Genomic DNA, 17,945 nt, shown 5'->3' with positions numbered 1-17,945 from the left:
GAATCAACATCAGTCATTTTGGATGCAGTTTTCTTTGCAGCAGGTTACAGGTTCAATGCTGCGGCCTTAAAGCAGCACTTTGGTTTTACACAACCTTACACAACAACATGTGTTTTTGTGTGTCTGCAGAGGCATTTGGGTTGACTCCCCCTGACAGCTACTACTACCTGAGGCAGTCCAGCGGCCTGAACGACAAGACAATCAACGACGAGGGCACTTTTCAGGATGTTCTGGTAGGCAGGAAGCTCCAAGAGACTCAAACTAATATTGGTTCTTTCTGTTTGTTTAAAAGGCAAAGCAGGAAATTTCACATCGTCTCTTCTTCTCTTCAAACTCCAAACTGAAACTGTAGAAATAGAAACAGGATTAAAACAGCTGAAGAAGAGAGAGCTAAATGATTTAACAATCATCCAAACAGTCACAGTTTATTTCAGAGCTAATTAACATAGTCAGGTTCAAATTTAAGAATTTATCCACCAGATTTCACATTTATTTGTGTCACATGATTTGTTTGACTCAACAATCTTCACCTTCTGCAGATCTTTTCAGTTTTTTGTTGTCATGGAGGTTTAGTTCATTTGGATGAATAAAATGTGGGATATTCAGGCAGACATGTAATCCGGGCCGGGATCAGAACTCCGTTTGTGTTTCCTGTTTCCCAGAATGCCATGAGAACGATGCAGTTCACGGAGGAGAACATCGGGGAGGTTCTTCGTCTCCTGGCCGGGATCCTTCACACAGGAAACATCGAGTTCATGACGGCCGGCGGAGCGCAGGTCTCCTCCAAGTCAGGTCAGACCTCCGTCCTCTCTCCGCCTTCGGTGTCCCTAAAATGACCTTTGACCTGAGGAGGACCCCTGCTGGACACTAATGTAGCTGGATGTATTTGGCAGAAATAAATAAACACAAATATTCTAAAATTGCCTCAATTTACAGGTTTGACCAACAACAATTTTAATTTTCAGTTTTTTTGTTTAAGTTCACATTTATTTCAAGAAAGAAAACTTTCCAAATAAAAGATCCACAAACACCAACAGCGTGTTCTCCCCCGGCTCCTAAAGGTCACTTTATCACTGAACTGATCAAAGGTCAAAGGTCAGGCTTAAGTAATGCCTTCAGAGAGTAGTCAAATGACTGTTGAGTTTTAATGTGGAGTTTTATTTTTATGTTGGCAGCTCTCGGCCGCACAGCCGACCTCCTGGGTCTGAACTCGGACCAGCTGGCCGAGGTCCTGACCCACCGGTCCATGATCCTCCGGGGCGAGGAGATCTCCACGCCGCTCACCGTCGAGCAGGTCAGCGACAGGAAGCCTCAGATCAGACCGCAGACACAGACACAGAGAGCCGCACTCTCAGCTGTTTGTAATCTGACAGATTAATTTCCTCATTTTGATTGTTAAGGAATCCTCTTTGGTGCAAAATGTGTGCAGTATAAAACAAAGAGAAGAACAGAAGCCTAAAAATGAAATATTTTCTGTTACATTAAATGAAATTAAAGAAAATTAAAGCAGATTAAAGCAGACTTATATCAATGATGAGTCGAACTCCAGATGAAAGCCTACATTTCCCATAATGCCCCCCCATAGGCTTTGCCTGTCTGGTAAATTCTCCGTGTTTGTTATACAGGAATCTTGGTTGTGTTTTCAGTCTTTCCCTTTTGGTTTCAAAACAGAAGACTGAGAGCTGCGAATGAACCGATGAACAAACGCACAATGAAACTGTTCAGCTGCTCTCGTTTGTCATAAAAAAGACAAAAACAAGAGTTTGTGGGCAGAATCACAGCGTTCAGGTCATAAAACAGGAAACAGGCAGCAAACTAAACACAACTGTGTTTACTGTGAAGGAGCTACACAACCACAGCCACCGCAGTCTTACTTAACGCATTCATAATGTGATATTTTGTGTGTTTGCTCGTGCTGTGCAGGCGGTGGACTCCAGGGACTCCATGGCCATGGCTCTTTACTCTCAGTGTTTCAACTGGATCATCCGCAAACTCAACAGCCGCATCAGAGGCAGAGAAGACTTCAAGTCCATCAGCATCCTGGACATCTTCGGATTCGAGAACTTCGATGTGCGTTTGTGCATCTGATGTCAAACACCAGAACCAGAGAGTCTGAGACCAGGATCTGATTCCCAGTCAGGCCCACATGAAGTTTATGCAGTCAGAATAAACAAAAACACACACGGTGGCCAATAATTTAGGCTCTTTACATAAACTGACCATAAAACCATGAAACCATAAAGCCATCAGTTCTTGTTTGTTGTGAGACTAAATTTATGATATTTGGAAATCAGAGTTTATGTCTTTGGAAAAAAAAAGTGTATGAAAATTTAATTCTGGTTGTTATTGACCAGAAGACGCACAAACATAAGATCAACACAAAAAAACACTTGAAAGTCAGAGCACACCTTCATATCTGCACACAACTGCTCGCTTTACACAACACAACACAAATGACCAAACATTTATTCAATCAGATGCTTGGTGATGTCAGGAGAAGTTTCATTAATCAGAAGATCCAGAAGGTCCATATTTTATATTAGGAGAACATTTTTTTACTTCTTCAGTGTTTGTCCTGAAGATATATTTCTGCTTTTGAGCACCAAAAATTCCACAGTGGATAATTTGGATGAAAAAATATGATGATAAATCAAAGATGTGTTGATGTGGCGGTCTCTGTATGTTTATCTCCTCACGAAGCAGCTGAGGTTTTATCTGATTGTCAGGAAACGGGGCTGAGGGCTTCCCTGATTTCCCGCTCATTAACGCTCCCTCGCCTTGTCACCCGCAGGTCAACCGCTTCGAGCAGTTCAACATCAACTATGCAAACGAGAAGCTGCAGGAGTATTTCAACAAGCACATTTTCTCCCTGGAGCAGCTCGAGTACAACAAGTAGGTGACGACTTTCTTTGTGTCATGATAGAAAACTAATTCTTCAGTCTTTAATAGGATGATCTCATCATGTCCCCCCCCCCCTCAGGGAAGGCCTGGTCTGGGTCGACATCAACTGGATGGACAACGGAGAGTGTCTGGATCTGATTGAAAAGGTGAGTTCATGATCCACAACTAACTTCAGGGTGAAGCAGCTGCTGCTGATGATGATGGTGATGATAATCTCCCTCTATTTCCACAGAAACTGGGTCTTCTGGCTCTGATGAACGAAGAGAGTCACTTCCCCAAAGCCACAGACGGCACCTTACTGGAGAAACTCCACAGCCAGCACTCGGTATGTTCACGGCGTGTGGCGTTCAGGGTCAGTCAGGGAGAAAAGAGCTGCAGCGTTTCTCTTCACCTAACATCAAGATGAAGTCTCAAAAATGAGTTTATCTGATAATCCCACTAATCTCAATGATTGAAACATGAACTCTTCCATCTTTTTTGAGCCAAATATGGATCGATTTAACATCAGCTGTGTTTCGTTGTCATCATTCATGAGTTCATTTTCAGACAACCAACATTAAAGGAATTTAAAGATCCTCATACCTTTAGACCGTACGGACCATTGAACATTTTTGGGTCATGGTTTTCAAAACAGACAGAGAAGGCCAAACCTTTGTTTACTCTGGAAATAATGTTAGACACCATCTGAACCGAAGACTCAGGATTTACAAAACATGACACTGTTGTTTTTATTGCAGCCTGTTGATTCCTGCTCTTGTTCAGATTGACCTGATTTCAATGTCGAAAAGATTTAAATTGATAAAAATGAGCATTTGTTAATATTGTAATAAATGTCTGCGTTCAGCTGTTAGCGAAGACTCAGCTGCTGTTTCTTCTTTAACTTATTTTTACAACAACATGAGGAAGGAACAAATCGGTCCGCTCTGCTGCAGGTCACCATCTGATCATAGAGTAACCAATGAAATCGTGTCTCTTCCTGCAGAAAAACCCGTTCTACGTGAAGCCGCGCGTTGCTGTGCACTTCTTTGGAGTGAAGCACTATGCAGGAGAGGTAGGTGCAACTTTATGTGGCCAACATGATGAATGGAGCTTTAATTCAGAGGAAACACGTCCAGATGCTGCAGCTGCTGCTGTCTGACGCCCCCCGGTGGTTTGTTTCAGGTGGTGTACGATGTGAGGGGGATGCTGGAGAAGAACAGAGACACTTTCAGGGACGACATCCTCAACATGCTGAGGGAGAGCAGGTGAGTGGACACCTGAAGGCTGCATTTCCCTCAGAAAGTATTCAGCTCTGATTGTTGTCTTGGTAAAGCTGCTGGCTTTATTTTTCAAAATGTTATCAATCTGATAATTTCCCCATCTAAAGGATTATCTAATCTTATTAAAAAAAAAAACACTTGTCATGTCAATGCGACTTAGTTTGTGTTCAGATTCCGGAAAATAAACCAGCTCAGGTTTTACAACGATGGAAAATACGAAACAGAAAGTAAAAAAAAATGTGATTTGAGAAAACCTAAAAGATAAAAGTGACAAGCTGTTAAATAAAAAGCTTAACATGGAGGAGATTAGAAGCACTTTTATATTCTCCAACCGGCTGATTTAAAGTTCTTCTTCCTGTCTGTCAGGTTGGACTTTGTCTACGATCTGTTTGAACACGTGTTGAGCCGAAACAAACAGGACACTCTGAAGAGCAGCTCCAAACACCGCCGGCCCACCGTCAGCTCCCAGTTTAAGGTAAGAACCAGGAGCGGTGCCGGAGCTGGTACCGGACTTTGGACCCAGTTAGGTCTGACTGCCGCAGTCAGTGAAGTTCTGTGATTGTTAACATGAGCTAACAGTTACAGCTGGTGATGGGAGCCGACAGGAAGTTCAGCATCAATAACTCTAACAGGTGATAAGGAAAGCAGCAGAGCCAGACAGCAGTGATGTTGTAATCATCTGCAGTGACATCAGTGTGTCCTCGTCCTGTATGAACGTTTTGTTTCTAACAGTAGAAGTCTGAGCAGCACGGGTAGTACAAGTAATAGCTGTAACCATAGTAACAGCTGGAGTGGTATCAGCCAGCTGTAACCGTGGTAACGGCTGTAGTATATCAGCCAGCTGTAACCGTAGTAACGGCTGTAGTATATCAGCCAGCTGTAACCATAGTAACAGCTGGAGTGGTATCAGCCAGCTGTAACCGTAGTAACGGCTGTAGTGGTATCAGCCAGCTGTAACCATAGTAACAGCTTGAGTGGTATCAGCCAGCTGTAACCGTGGTAACGGCTGTAGTATATCAGCCAGCTGTAACCGTAGTAACGGCTGTAGTATATCAGCCAGCTGTAACCGTGGTAACGGCTGTAGTATATCAGCCAGCTGTAACCGTGGTAACGGCTGTAGTATATCAGCCAGCTGTAACCGTAGTAACGGCTGTAGTATATCAGCCAGCTGTAACCATAGTAACAGCTTGAGTGGTATCAGCCAGCTGTAACCGTGGTAACGGCTGTAGTATATCAGCCAGCTGTAACCGTAGTAACGGCTGTAGTATATCAGCCAGCTGTAACCATAGTAACAGCTTGAGTGGTATCAGCCAGCTGTAACCGTAGTAACGACTGTAGTGGTATCAGCCAGCTGTAACCGTAGTAACAGCCGGAGTGGTATCAGCCAGCTGTAACCATGGTAACGGCTGTAGTGGTATCAGCCAGCTGTAACCGTAGTAACGGTTGCATTAACACAAAGTGTTTGTGTTTGTGTTGTTGCAGAATTCGTTGCACTCTCTGATGGCTTCACTCAGTACTTCAAACCCGTACTTTATTAGATGCATCAAACCAAACACACGCAAGGTGAGTGCTGGCGACACACACAAAGACACAAAGACAGACCCACACAGACACACCCAGAGCATGGTGCCTTTGGCAAACATCAGATGGGGATATCAGAGCGTAGCAGAGACTGTGAATCGTTTGTCATTTAATAATTGGAGCCCCCCAGCTGCAGAAAGGAATGTGTTTGGCCCCCTTCGGTTGACCTTTGACCCCTGGTTACCTAGCAACAGGCTGCAGTGGTGTAGAACGCGAGACATATGATATCCAGGACAGACAGGGGAAGTCTGAGTGATTTACAATGACTCAATATTCATATTGTAAAAACTCTTTTTTATTATTTAAGGAGAAAAAGTTTTTTCATCTTCTGTGTTTCTGTCTCGTCTCTGGACGGCCTTCTGTCTGCAGAGATAATCTAAGTTCCTTTTTTATCGAAGAGCCGAGCGCCGTGTTTCTATTTCTGGCTTGTCGGCGGGAAAAGATGGTGTCAAAACATCCGTCAGTGATGATGTCACAGTCTGTCTGGCTGCCTCATCATTTCATTAGCCCGACTGTCCTGGAGGAAATCGGTCTCATTGATCGCTGATGTTGGTGTTTATTGATAAACCGCTGTTCTCTCAGCAGAAAGAGAACTGAACTGAATTTTCCCCACAGAAGAACTAACCTGAACCCGACTCAGCTCTGATTATTCCCCTGACAGCTGTAGGTTCATATTTAACGGGGTCAGAGTGAAACCAGAACTCCTCTGTTCATCACAGCAGCTTTACTGTGTTATGATGATCATTGTTGTTTTGTTGTGTGTCTGAGTTTGTGGCTGTTGTTTGCAGGGTCTTTGGATTCACACACACACACATATGTGGGTATCTTTGGCGTCCTCTGGGAGACCAGCTGGACCGCCGGCGTGTTTTTATGAGGCCAAACTCGACCGTCTGGACTCTTCTCCTGATCGAATGTTAAACAAGGCAGCTTGATGACTTTTGAATGGAGCTTAATATAGTGAGGGGAGCGTGGACGGGGTATTAGAGCTGCCCCAGGGGAGACGGGGGTCAGAGAGGCTTCAGCAAGTGCCCCCTAAAAGCCCCCAGGAGGCGTCACTGTCATCTGCCTGTTCCGCTCTGAGCAGGAGGAGGGACGATGATGATGATGATGATGTTTGATTTCATTTTGTAAAGTTAGATTTTTCAGAGATTTTAGCCGACGAGCTGAACGCACTTCAGCAGTGATGTGATGAGTGGTGAGCAGGCCCTGAAGGATCATGGGAGTTGTGCAGATGGTGATTGGAGTCTGTGGGGAAAGATCCATATATTGACAGGATGTATAACAGTGTGGACAGACGGTGTGCTCCGAATACAGCCAACACACACACACACACACACACAAATACTGGAAGCATGTACTGTACATTTCCATGGCAGCTGTCACACAACAGCATTTTAGCCTTTTGGGATGTCAATCACACAGTAGACACGCCTCCCCAATGCACCCCTGCTTTATGGTCCGTCCTCACATCCGTCTGTTCTTCGTCAGATGTCAGTTAAAAATCTGTCACATGACTCGACGGTCAGCCAGGCGACATAAACATCAGCCACCAAAACGCAACAGTTGTTGAATTAACATCAAATATGTTGTGATCAGACCAGCAAAGAACAAATATTCTACAAATCTGATGATACGACAGGACAGCTCAGTTTCCCGTCAGGCGCCTGTTCAGTCCGGCTCAGTCTGCAGCCGTGCATCAACCAAAAGTCAACACAGTGTTTGAATGTAAACAGCCTGCACAGACACACACACACACACACACACCATCAGGCCCTACAAGTGGCCTGCACAAATTAGCCTCAGCAGGAGACGCATCGCCATGGCAACCAGTAGCCCTCCCTCTCCGCTCAAAAAGGGGGGAGTGGAGTTTGGGGTTTGAAAGCCTTTGTTTGACTCAGTGGTGTGTGTGTTTGTGTGTGTCTGAGGCGCTCAGTGCTGTGGAGCAGGCAGACACACACACACACACACACACACACGGGTGGAGACGGACAGGCTGCAGCTTTGGGAAGTTTTCTGTCATTTTTTCTGATCTGAGAGTCGTTGAAGGACGCAGCAGCAGCAGCAGCGATGCACGGTGAGACCTGATGAACGCTTTTTAACAGGAAGAGCTGCGTTCAACTGCACGCTTGTTGCATTTGTGCTGAGGAATGAGGTGAGACTGGAAGCTGAATGAGTCCAGGTTGTGTGTTGATTTTTGTGCTTAGAGATAAATTAATTGTTGGTTAAACGGTGTTGTGAGAATAACAACAACATATTGAACAACACAACTGGTGCAGTTTTTGAATCGGAGGGTTCTGACAGGAAAGTCCAAAGGAGATGTGTCCAGAATCATTGTGTTGTGATGTTTCCTGGTGTGTTGTGTCGTTAGTTGGACAGGAAGGTTTTCAGCTCTGGAATGACTCGCGGCAGATTTCAAGAAGAAAAAGAACATTTGGACTGAAAGCTTTTGGTCTGTAAATGTTTGATGAGGCCAAACAATGAATGGGCCGGCTTCATAGTGAGCAGGCTGATCGCTTAAAAACACAATAATGAGTGAAAGAAAAGCTCCGGTGGGTTGGAGGTTATTCAGATATTTCCAGATATTCTCTCTTCAGATGTTTAGTTCTGTCAGTCTGTCTGCGTTTCCTCAGCAGCTCATTCAGGAATCCTCCTGATCTGGGTGGACCTTAAATCCAGCTGGGTCGGGGATTTAGGTCGGATTTATGTCCACCTATGAGCACACTTTGTTCCCCAAAACTCAGCAGAGGAGCCCCCCCACAGAGCCACGAGTGATAATCCCACATTCAGACCTGGATGTTCAGGAGCAGAGAAAAGTTCTGGTCTTTGGGTTCCAGATCCTCTTAAAGCTGATCCTTACAGGGAGGGGGGGCGACTCCTTTCATTCAGCTTTAAAGGTGGAACAAATCTTCTTCCAGCTTTGTAAATATGAACATTTGCTTCCTTTCTCTGTTTATGTCATTGTCCACAAAGAACCTGGAGGTTTTGGACTGTTGGACAGAAAAAATAATTATTGAAAGGTGCCACTTTGGTTTGAGGAAATTCAGTAAAAGAAAAATAACATTTTTTGTTCTGAGACCAAAAAGATTGACATTTGATTTGGATGCACAAATATCGTCATTGTTAAAATACATAAAAAAATCCAGTATAAGATCCTGTGGAGTTGATGGTGTTGATGAAGCTTTTATTTTGAAAAACACCCTGACTGTTTTAAAGTTCTCCAGCTTTAGAATCGATGCAGGTCGAAGTATCTGAGCGTCGCAGGGCCGAAGTTCACACCAGTCAGGGTTGACTGAATTTCAGTGTCTCAGATTTCATCACGCAGGGTGAACGTCTCTCGGTGGACCAATCAGATCTGGACTTTATTTCTGCGACATTGTGATCTTTATACTTCAGATCCTGGCACCGACTGCTCGGTCTGAGTTTGGTTGTCGTTCCTGTTTGCCTTTTTTCACCCTCCCTGGTTTCCCAACCCCCCCAGGAGCCGACTGACGCGCCCCCTTTTGTCCCACTGAATGCCCCAAACTGAGCCTTTTAGCAGGAAAGTTGTGCAGAATTTACCCCCCCAGGCTTTTGTTGTCCCGCCCCTGCAGAGTCCTGATCTGCCCCTGGATCTGAGGCCTGAAACACAAACTGGGACCGACTGTGTGGCACATCAGGCCACCTTCATCAGGACAAGAGTGATTCTGAAACCTCAAACTTTGGTTCATACTTTAAATTTAAGGTTCTCCGTCTAAAAGATAAAACTACACTTCAGAACTAAATACCTGACTCGATGAGCTGTTCACTTGAAATATTTGAAGCATTCTGCACATAAAAGCTTTAAAATGTGACGCTGCTTCGTTTCCTTGGTGACTAAAATACTGAAAACCTTTTCTAAGACATAAAACTGTGTGAAAAGGAAATAAAACTGGCCGAGCTGCAGCTCAGCTGGAAACTTCTCCTGAAAGAGACGAAGGTAGAAAAGGATGATGCTCATTCAACATGTCGGTCAAAAGACAGAGAAGCCTCCAAAACAGAGCCGCTGTTGACATCCCAGAATCAGTGAAGGGAGGAAACGCTGGAGAAGGGGGGGGCAGAGGGCAGTTTCCTGACACCACTCAGCTTTGTGTCGCTGCCGCATCGACGTATGCTAATTCAGGTTATGTAAATGAGCTCTGCTCTGCGGCCAGCAGAAGCTAAAGGGCGCCATTCAACCCCCCCAGATGGGCCATCAACGGGCTATCAGGGAGGAAGGGGGGGCAGAATAAAGGGGGTATTACTGCAGCCATGAAGTGCCCTCTTATTTGGACCCCCCCATCACGCCCACGGAGGTCAGAGGCCGGGGGGTCTTCTGTAAGTAACAGTGGTGTCAGTCGTTTGTGCGCTGACGTTTTAAAGCGATGGAAGTGATGCTGGCGTTCGGCTGCAGACGTCATCACAGAGTTCTACTCTGATCATCCAGAGTCTCTTTGTTTGGGAAGAAAAAACTGTCCTGCCGGCTGGTTTTAAGGTTCAGTTTCTCCCCCAGGAATATCCAGCACCTTCAGAGACAGGAGAGTTAACTATAACTAACGGTCTTCAGAAAACATGTTTGGAATAAACACTGAAGTGAACACATCCATCACAGCCCAGTTTAAACTAGAGTCCGTCTGCAAAATCAATGTCCAGGCCGACGTCAGGCGCTGCTGGGTGATGGCTGTTAGATTGTCGATACTTTTGTATTTTGTGTTGTTGGAGCGTCCTGTGACACACATCAGATGGAGAGGCCTTTTTATTTATTTCAGATCCAGATATTCTTTTGGAGTAATTGAGTGCAGAACTTTACTGGATATACACAAAATATCCAGACACAAGACTTTTTGTTATTTTAAAGTGTAATGAAACCTTTGAATGACTTTATTTCAGCTGTAAATGTTAGTTTTTTTCCCTCCTCTTCATCTCAAACTCTGCCTCCAGATGCCTGACCACTTCGACCAGACGGTGGTTCTGAACCAGCTCAGATATTCCGGCATGTTGGAGACGGTCAAGATTCGGCGGACCGGCTTCCCGGTCCGGAGACCGTTCCAGGACTTCTGCTCCAGGTTTGTCGGAGCGAGGACGTCGGCCTCTGGCTTTTTTAAAGTCTCACAGATAATGATGGACGCCCCCCTCCCCTCCCCTCACAGGTACAAGGTGCTGATGCGCGGTGTCCTGGTGCCGGATGACCCCCGAGGTCGCTGCATCCAGCTGCTGAGCCGATACGACAGCAGCAGTGCAGAGTGGCAGCTGGGCAGAACCAAGGTGAGGGGCAGACACTCTGTCCTGTTTTGGGATTTTCATCCAGCCACATACATTCGAGCTTTGAGAGACAAACGAAGAGCCTCCTGGGCTCCTCGTGCTTCTTTGGACCTGAGACCAGAACCAGATTACGCTCAGCCGCTGAGCTGAACATCAGTATCTCAGTGTGTTCCCGCTGCTCTGCAGTGTAATTGGCTTTTTCCTGTCAGACCTTGAGCTCCGGGACATTCAGGAGCTCCCGACGATCTGGATTCTTTTTGCTAACATAGAATGTGATTGGACATGGACAAACAGCTGCTCCCCTCGGGCCTTAATTTGGCTTCAGGCACCTACAAATACACATCGATGAAACCATTCCAGACCCCAGATACCTGTGTGTGTGTGTGTGTGTGTGTGTGTGTGTGTGAGAGAGAGAGATCATGAATAATTGAGGTCTGGAGCACCTGAAGCGTAGAATCCAACACTTATTGGATCCAGTCTTCATCCTGCTTCCACTACAACAGATCAGGAAGACTGTCCTGACTGTGTGTGTGGTGGGGGGGGGGGGGCTGACAGATGGACAACACACATCCCTGATCACAGCATGACCGTGTGACAGCAGTGTGTGTGTGTCTGTATCAGTAGTAGAAGTGTTAACATCACAGTATTTATGCTCAGCGTCGAGGTGGAGAAACTGCAGGTCCAACAGAACTCCGACAGAACTGGGCTCGTTTTGAGTCAGCTCTACAACGAACCACAAAGTGAATTATTTCACTCTTCAGTTCAGCCCTCTGCCTCCTCTTCATCTAACGGAGCCAACGAGTCGTCTGAAAGTCCACTTTTAGAAAAACGTTGTTTCACCGTCACACAGTGAAAAACAAAATGTCTGAATTCAGCACAGGCTGTATTCGCTCAAAAACGTCCAACATGGCCGTCAGCGTGGTGGTGACTTCACCTGAACGACCTTTGACCCTGGCAGTCTCGGCTCCTTTCAGCCGGCACATGGCCGCACTGTTCACTTTATTTCCTGGAAGAGGCCCGCCTGCTCCTCCCAGGGTTCTGTTCTGACCCGCCGTTCAGCCGGAGTTCTGTCGCACTAACTAACACGATGAAACGGGATTAACTGTTCAAATGTGCACACTGCTACACAAAGCTGCACGTTTTGTGCACGTGTGAGTCATGATAGAAGCTGTCGGTAAAGCGTGTGTGTGTCGTTGTGAGTCCTCTGCTGAGGTCTGGACACACACTGTCAGTGTTTGTGCGTTTGTGTGTGAAGCTCAGCGTTAAAATCTCCTTAAATCGCCTTAAAAACGTCTGATATTTAAGATAATTTCACATTGAATGGGAAAATACAGAGTCAGCAGCTCAAACGATGGTTTAAAACATGAAGTCACGAAGCTGAACCACCATTTTATCCAGAGAGGGAAATAAAAACAGCAGCTAATGTGAGTTAAAGGGAGCTACCGTTCGTACGGCACCTCAGAGGAAATTCAGATTTCCTGTAATTCAAATGAAGATAAACTGGTGAACTTCTGTTCAACATGAATCAGGGCGTCATCAGACTTTAGATCGTGTTGAAGAGCAGACATCGGTGGTTTAGTGAGTGTTTCCCTGTTAATGAAACGCAGCACAGATCTGCAGCACTGAATCCACGTCCCATATCTAATTTTCCTCCCTCCCTAATCGGATTAACCCCCGACTGCCCCGACCGGGCCCAGTTCCTCCGGCAGCAGGCAGCGGAGCTAAACGGCTGGAAGACGGCTCCTTTCACGGAGAGATGTAGCTTCACATCAGGCCGACAAAAGGAGAGGAGGATCTGGAGCTGATTTATGTCGGAGGCTTTTGTTCCTTCGCTTGTTCTCTGAGGGGAGTGTCTGTTAGAGAGAAAAGAGCGTTTCTAATCCAGGAACTTCTGCCTGTTTAGTGACAAAATGTGGATTTAATCAACAAAATGTTCGATATTTAAACAGATGGGACCTTGAACTTTTTTTGTTTTGTTTTTTTATTCGTGTCAGATCACATCAGAAACTACATTATATTTGTTCTGGAGTTCAGACAAACGAGCTGAATAAAAAATAAAAATATTTCCTCAGGCTTCCACTTCTTCGTCCCAGAAAATTAAAACTGCATTTTATTAGAGAAAAGAAGAAAGTGGACTTATCAGACTTTATCTGCCTTTAACGACCTGTCTCCTCTCCTGTCTCCTCTCCTGTCTCCTCTCCTGTCTCCTTTCCTGTCTCCTCTCCTGTCTCCTCTCCTGTCTCCTCTCCTGTCTCCTCTCCTGTCTCCTCTCCTGTCTCCTCTCCTGCGTCCTCTCCTCTCCTATCTCCTCTCCTGTCTCCTTTCCTGTCTCCTCTCCTGTCTCCTCTCCTGCCTCCTTTCCTGCGTCCTCTCCTCTCCTATCTCCTCTCCTGTCTCCTTTCCTGTCTCCTCTCCTATCTCCTCTCCTGTCTCCTCTCCTGTCTCCTCTCCTATCTCCTCACCTGTCTCCTTTCCTGTCTCCTTTCCTGTCTCCTCTCCTATCTCCTCTCCTGTCTCCTTTCCTGTCTCCTCTCCTGTCTCCTTTCCTGTCTCCTCTCCTGTCTCCTCTCCTGTCTCCTCTCCTCTCCTATCTCCTCACCTGTCTCCTCTCCTGTCTCCTCTCCTGTCTCCTCTCCTGTCTCCTTTCCTGTCTCCTTTCCTGTCTCCTCTCCTGTCTCCTCTCCTGCCTCCTTTCCTGCGTCCTCTCCTCTCCTGTCTCCTCTCCTGCCTCCTTTCCTGCGTCCTCTCCTCTCCTGTCTCCTCTCCTGCCTCCTTTCCTGCGTCCTCTCCTCTCCTCAGGTCTTTCTTCGGGAGTCTCTGGAGCACCGTCTGGAGAAGCAGAGGGAGGTGGAGGTGCTGAGGGCAGCCATGATCATCCAGGCTCATGTGATGGGCTACATGGCCAGGTACGACCTCGCCTGAGAGAAACTCTTCATCCCGACCAAAAACTCCTGTTCCTCATCGACCGTGTTTCCGTTTTCCTGCACACAGGAAGCAGTACAGGAAGCTGCTGCAGTGCATTGTGGTCATTCAGAAGAACTACCGGGCCTTCTACTGGAGGAGGAAGTTCCTGGTCCTCCGCTGGGCGGCGCTCACCTTCCAGAAACGCCAGCGAGGCCGGCTGGCCCGCCGAGCCTTTGGCCAGCTGATGGAGGAGAGGAGGAGGAGGAGGGAGGAAGAGGAGGAAGTGCAGCGCAGGAGGGAGGAGGAGGAGATGGAGAGGTGGGTAACCACGTTCTCTCCGCTGCCAACAGGCTGCTTTTCTAAGCGACACCTGGTGGTCGTAGTTAATATGACAGGAAGCTGCCGTCACTATAACAGCTTCATCAGCTCAGTGTGGATGGAAGTGTTTCTGTTTTCTGTATGAGCTGTCCGTCGGCTCTCTAAAAGGCTTTAATGGGACTCAGACAGGAAACGCGTCTGACTGTTTGAATCAGCTGATGTTTGTGTGTCCGTCTGTGCAGAGAGAGACGGAGGCTGGAGGCCGACAGACTTTCCAGACAGGTACGATGAGCGGCTCCTTTTACTTTACTGACATTTTACTCGTGAGTTATCGCAGAAGAGAGCACATTATTCCAGTTAGGAGCAGGAAAATGGAAACTAAACCTTGAACAGCTGATCTGGATTTCCAGTTGATCCGTGTCTTTTCCGTCCTCAGGCTGAGGAGGCCCGGAGGCTGGAGGAGTTAACGGCTCAGGTTCTGGCTCAGGCTCAGCCAGAGGGCCCGGAGGATCCGGAGCCGACGGGGCCTTTGGAGGAGGCGATCCGTTCTAATGAAGCATCGCAGGTGGAGGAGATCCTCCGGCTGGAGCGGGAGATCCAGGCGCTGCAGAGGCAGAAGGAGCGCCAGGAGCTCTCCCTGACCGAGGCCTCCCTGAACCGGCTGCAGCAGCTCCGGGACCAGGAGCTCCGGCGGCTGGAGGACGAAGCCTGCAAGGCGGCGCAGCAGTTCCTGGACTCGCTGAACTTCGACGAGATCGACGAGTGCGTGAGGAACATCGAGAGCTCCCTGGGAGTCGGAGAAGGGGATGAAAAGCAGAAGGACGGCGGACGGAGGAGAGGCAACGACGAAGAGGAGGTCGACGAAGGGTTCGGGGCCGACGATGAGGCCTTCAAAGACTCTCCCAACCCGAGCGAGCACGGCCTCTCGGACGGCCAGAGGACCAGCGGCATTCGAACGAGCGACGACTCGTCCGAAGAAGACCCGTACGCCAACGACGGTGTGATCCCGCCTCTGCCGCCGACCACGCTGCTCCACCAGCCCCTCCCGTTACCTCCTGTGCCCCCGCCCTGCCACAGCGCCTCTTCCAGCAGCGACTCGGCCTACTGCCACCCGCAGGCCTCGTCTGAGGCTCCGTCCGATGACCTGGTGGAGCTCATCCCGCCAGATGAGGATTCAGACTACGACCAGGACGACTACGACGAGGGCGCCATCGTGTCCAGCGGCAGCGTGGCCTTCTCCAACCCCCGCAGCGGGCAGTGGTCTCCGGATTACCGCGGCTCCGTCGGCACCTACAACAGCTCAGGGGCCTACCGCTTCAGCTCCGAGGGGGCGCAGTCATCGGTGGGTGTCTGAGTACGATGAGATTTAAAACGGTCCACCAAATAATCTCACAAACTCACCTGTCCGGTGTCTCCTTTGTGTGGTTTATTCCAGTTCGAGGACAGCGAGGACGACTTGGAGCGGTTCGACACCGACGACGAGCTGTCGTACCGGCGGGACTCGGTCTACAGCTGCGTCACTCTGCCGTACTTCCACAGCTTCCTCCACATCAAAGGTGACGTCACGAGGCCGACTGTCCGTCAGTCTTTCTAGCTTCCGTATCGCTCAGTCATAGCAGGTGATGAGCCGACCACTCAGGGTGAGGGCACGGCCCTTTTATTTAAAGACAGGGTTAGAATTACCCAAACCTTTTCAGAATGATTTTTTCTAATGAATTAGCAGAAGTTTCTTGGTTCCTTTGTCACAGTCAGTATTTTCTTACTGAATTACTTACTGAGAAAAGTCCCTCCTGCTTGTTTACCTGCCGAGCAGATAGTCGGATTGTTGTCTAAAGTTTGTGTTGCCTCTGCGGCGTGCGGTGGTTTCAGCGTGACCTTTTACAAAGCACACAGCACAGACTGAACATTTAGGCCTCGTGTTTCCGTCCTCCAGGCGGTCTGATGAACACGTGGAAGCGGCGCTGGTGCGTCCTGAAGGACGAGACCTTCTTGTGGTTCCGGGCCAAGCAGGAGGCCCTGAAACAGGGCTGGCTGCACAAGAAGGGGGGGGGCTCGTCCACGCTGTCCCGCCGGAACTGGAAACGCCGCTGGTTCGTGCTGCGGCAGAGCAAGCTGATGTACTTCGAGAACGACAGCGAGGAGAAGATGAAGGGCGTGCTGGACATGCACAACGCCAAGTAAGGACCAATCAGACTGCCTCGATACAGCTTGTGTATGTTGTCATCAGTGATGGGGGTGGAGTCAGACCAGAAGAGGGCGTCTCCCTGCACGTCACATGACGTCAGATCGCACTAAAAGACACTTCAGTCAGTTTCCAAGAGTTTGTGATCAGCTGGCAGATCAACACAAAGCTCAGGCCTTCTCATTTCGTACTGCTCACTTTCTATTTATTTTTGTGCTGTGCAGAGAAATCATCGATAACACGGGGAAGGAGAACGGAATCGACATCGTGATGCCAGAGAGGACGTATCACTTGATTGCAGAGTCCGCTGAGGACGCCAGGTCAGTCGCTGTGTGAAATTCCATATGTTCAAAAAACACAACAAGAACAAGAAAAACACGACAACCACAAATAAAAATGTGGAACAAACGAGATCAGTGTGGTCGTTTGCACACACACACACATACTAATTCTCACACTGTAATGAGGAGGAGGTGTTGTCACGGTGGGGGGAGGGTGCAGGTTGCCCCTGGCAACACATTGATTTCCTCTCAGAAGGACCGCCCACCTCCTCCGTTTATGTGATCCGACAGGAAGATGAAGAGAGAGTGTGAGTGTGTGTGTGTGTGTGTTGGCAGCATGCGACAGAGTCAGCCTCTCTCTGGTGCACGTGCACACACACACACACACACACACACACACACACACACACACACATACACACAGGTAAAGCTGATGTAATCTGATTTAAATTCATTTTCAGAGGCTGTTTAGTTTTTGGTTGATGTGTTTCAAACAAGATCAGCATGTGATCATTGGTGGCTGTCACTGCTTTAATATCTGTATGGTGATGATGATGATGATGATGATGATGTCATTGTATCCACGGCTACAGTCAGTGGTTCAGCGTGCTGAGTCAGGTCCACGGCTCCACAGAGCAGGAGATCCGGGAGATGCACGACGAACAGGCCAACCCCCAGAATGCCGTGGTGAGTTTTTTTTTTTTCTTTCTGCAGAGCTGTTTTTGCTTTCAGGCAGAAAATTCCAGTTTAACTGTGAACGTAGTGCTAAAAAGGCTTCCTGCAGAATAAAGGATAAAGTTCAACTGGAACCACGACGCCCAGAGAACCTGCACCAGACTTCACAGTTTTCACAGTAAAAGCGTCAGCGCTGCTCCAAAATAAAATGGACTCATCCCTGTTTTTATTTTAAAACACATGAAAACATTCAAATGAAAGAAAGCTTAATACAGATTTCTAAAACACTGACTGATTTCTCAGACTAGTTCAGTTTTTTTTTATCTTGTATCAGTATGAAGTCAAATAGTTTTAGAATAAGATGATTTGTTATTTCTTTCCGTTCTGTTCTGTTGTTTCTTCGTTCATACCTTTAAAATCCATCAGGATCTTTTCTGGTTTTAATCTGCTGCATGTTAAACTGACAGGCTGCAAATGTTGAAAAGTCCACATCCTCTTTTTTCAGCGTTGTGTTGCCACTTTAATCCCTGCGTGTGTGTGTGTGTGTGTGATAATTGGCCTCCTCTGTGAGCGGAGGAAGGTCAGACT

General features: G+C 47.5%; 1 protein-coding gene across 1 annotated transcript in view; it reads left to right on the top strand.

The window, feature by feature from the left end:
• Positions 1–17,945, top strand: part of myo10 (myosin X) — a 65,194-nt gene that overhangs the window by 41,487 nt on the left and 5,762 nt on the right. Inside the window, exons 9-29 of the mRNA XM_029524087.1 lie at positions 130–233; positions 663–792; positions 1,176–1,294; positions 1,924–2,070; positions 2,792–2,892; positions 2,981–3,047; positions 3,134–3,226; positions 3,884–3,952; positions 4,063–4,145; positions 4,527–4,635; positions 5,643–5,723; positions 10,677–10,801; positions 10,886–11,000; positions 13,797–13,903; positions 13,989–14,219; positions 14,462–14,501; positions 14,656–15,561; positions 15,655–15,775; positions 16,153–16,396; positions 16,626–16,721; positions 17,276–17,369. Of these exons, the coding sequence (XP_029379947.1) occupies positions 130–233; positions 663–792; positions 1,176–1,294; positions 1,924–2,070; positions 2,792–2,892; positions 2,981–3,047; positions 3,134–3,226; positions 3,884–3,952; positions 4,063–4,145; positions 4,527–4,635; positions 5,643–5,723; positions 10,677–10,801; positions 10,886–11,000; positions 13,797–13,903; positions 13,989–14,219; positions 14,462–14,501; positions 14,656–15,561; positions 15,655–15,775; positions 16,153–16,396; positions 16,626–16,721; positions 17,276–17,369 (3,182 nt within the window). The remainder of the gene's footprint in view (positions 1–129; positions 234–662; positions 793–1,175; positions 1,295–1,923; positions 2,071–2,791; positions 2,893–2,980; positions 3,048–3,133; positions 3,227–3,883; positions 3,953–4,062; positions 4,146–4,526; positions 4,636–5,642; positions 5,724–10,676; positions 10,802–10,885; positions 11,001–13,796; positions 13,904–13,988; positions 14,220–14,461; positions 14,502–14,655; positions 15,562–15,654; positions 15,776–16,152; positions 16,397–16,625; positions 16,722–17,275; positions 17,370–17,945) is intronic.

Source organism: Echeneis naucrates, chromosome 17 (assembly GCF_900963305.1).
Source record: "Echeneis naucrates chromosome 17, fEcheNa1.1, whole genome shotgun sequence".
Taxonomy (NCBI): Eukaryota; Metazoa; Chordata; class Actinopteri; order Carangiformes; family Echeneidae; genus Echeneis; species Echeneis naucrates.
The sequence above is the reverse complement of the archived record's forward strand: the minus strand, read 5'-3'. Positions and strand labels throughout refer to the sequence as shown.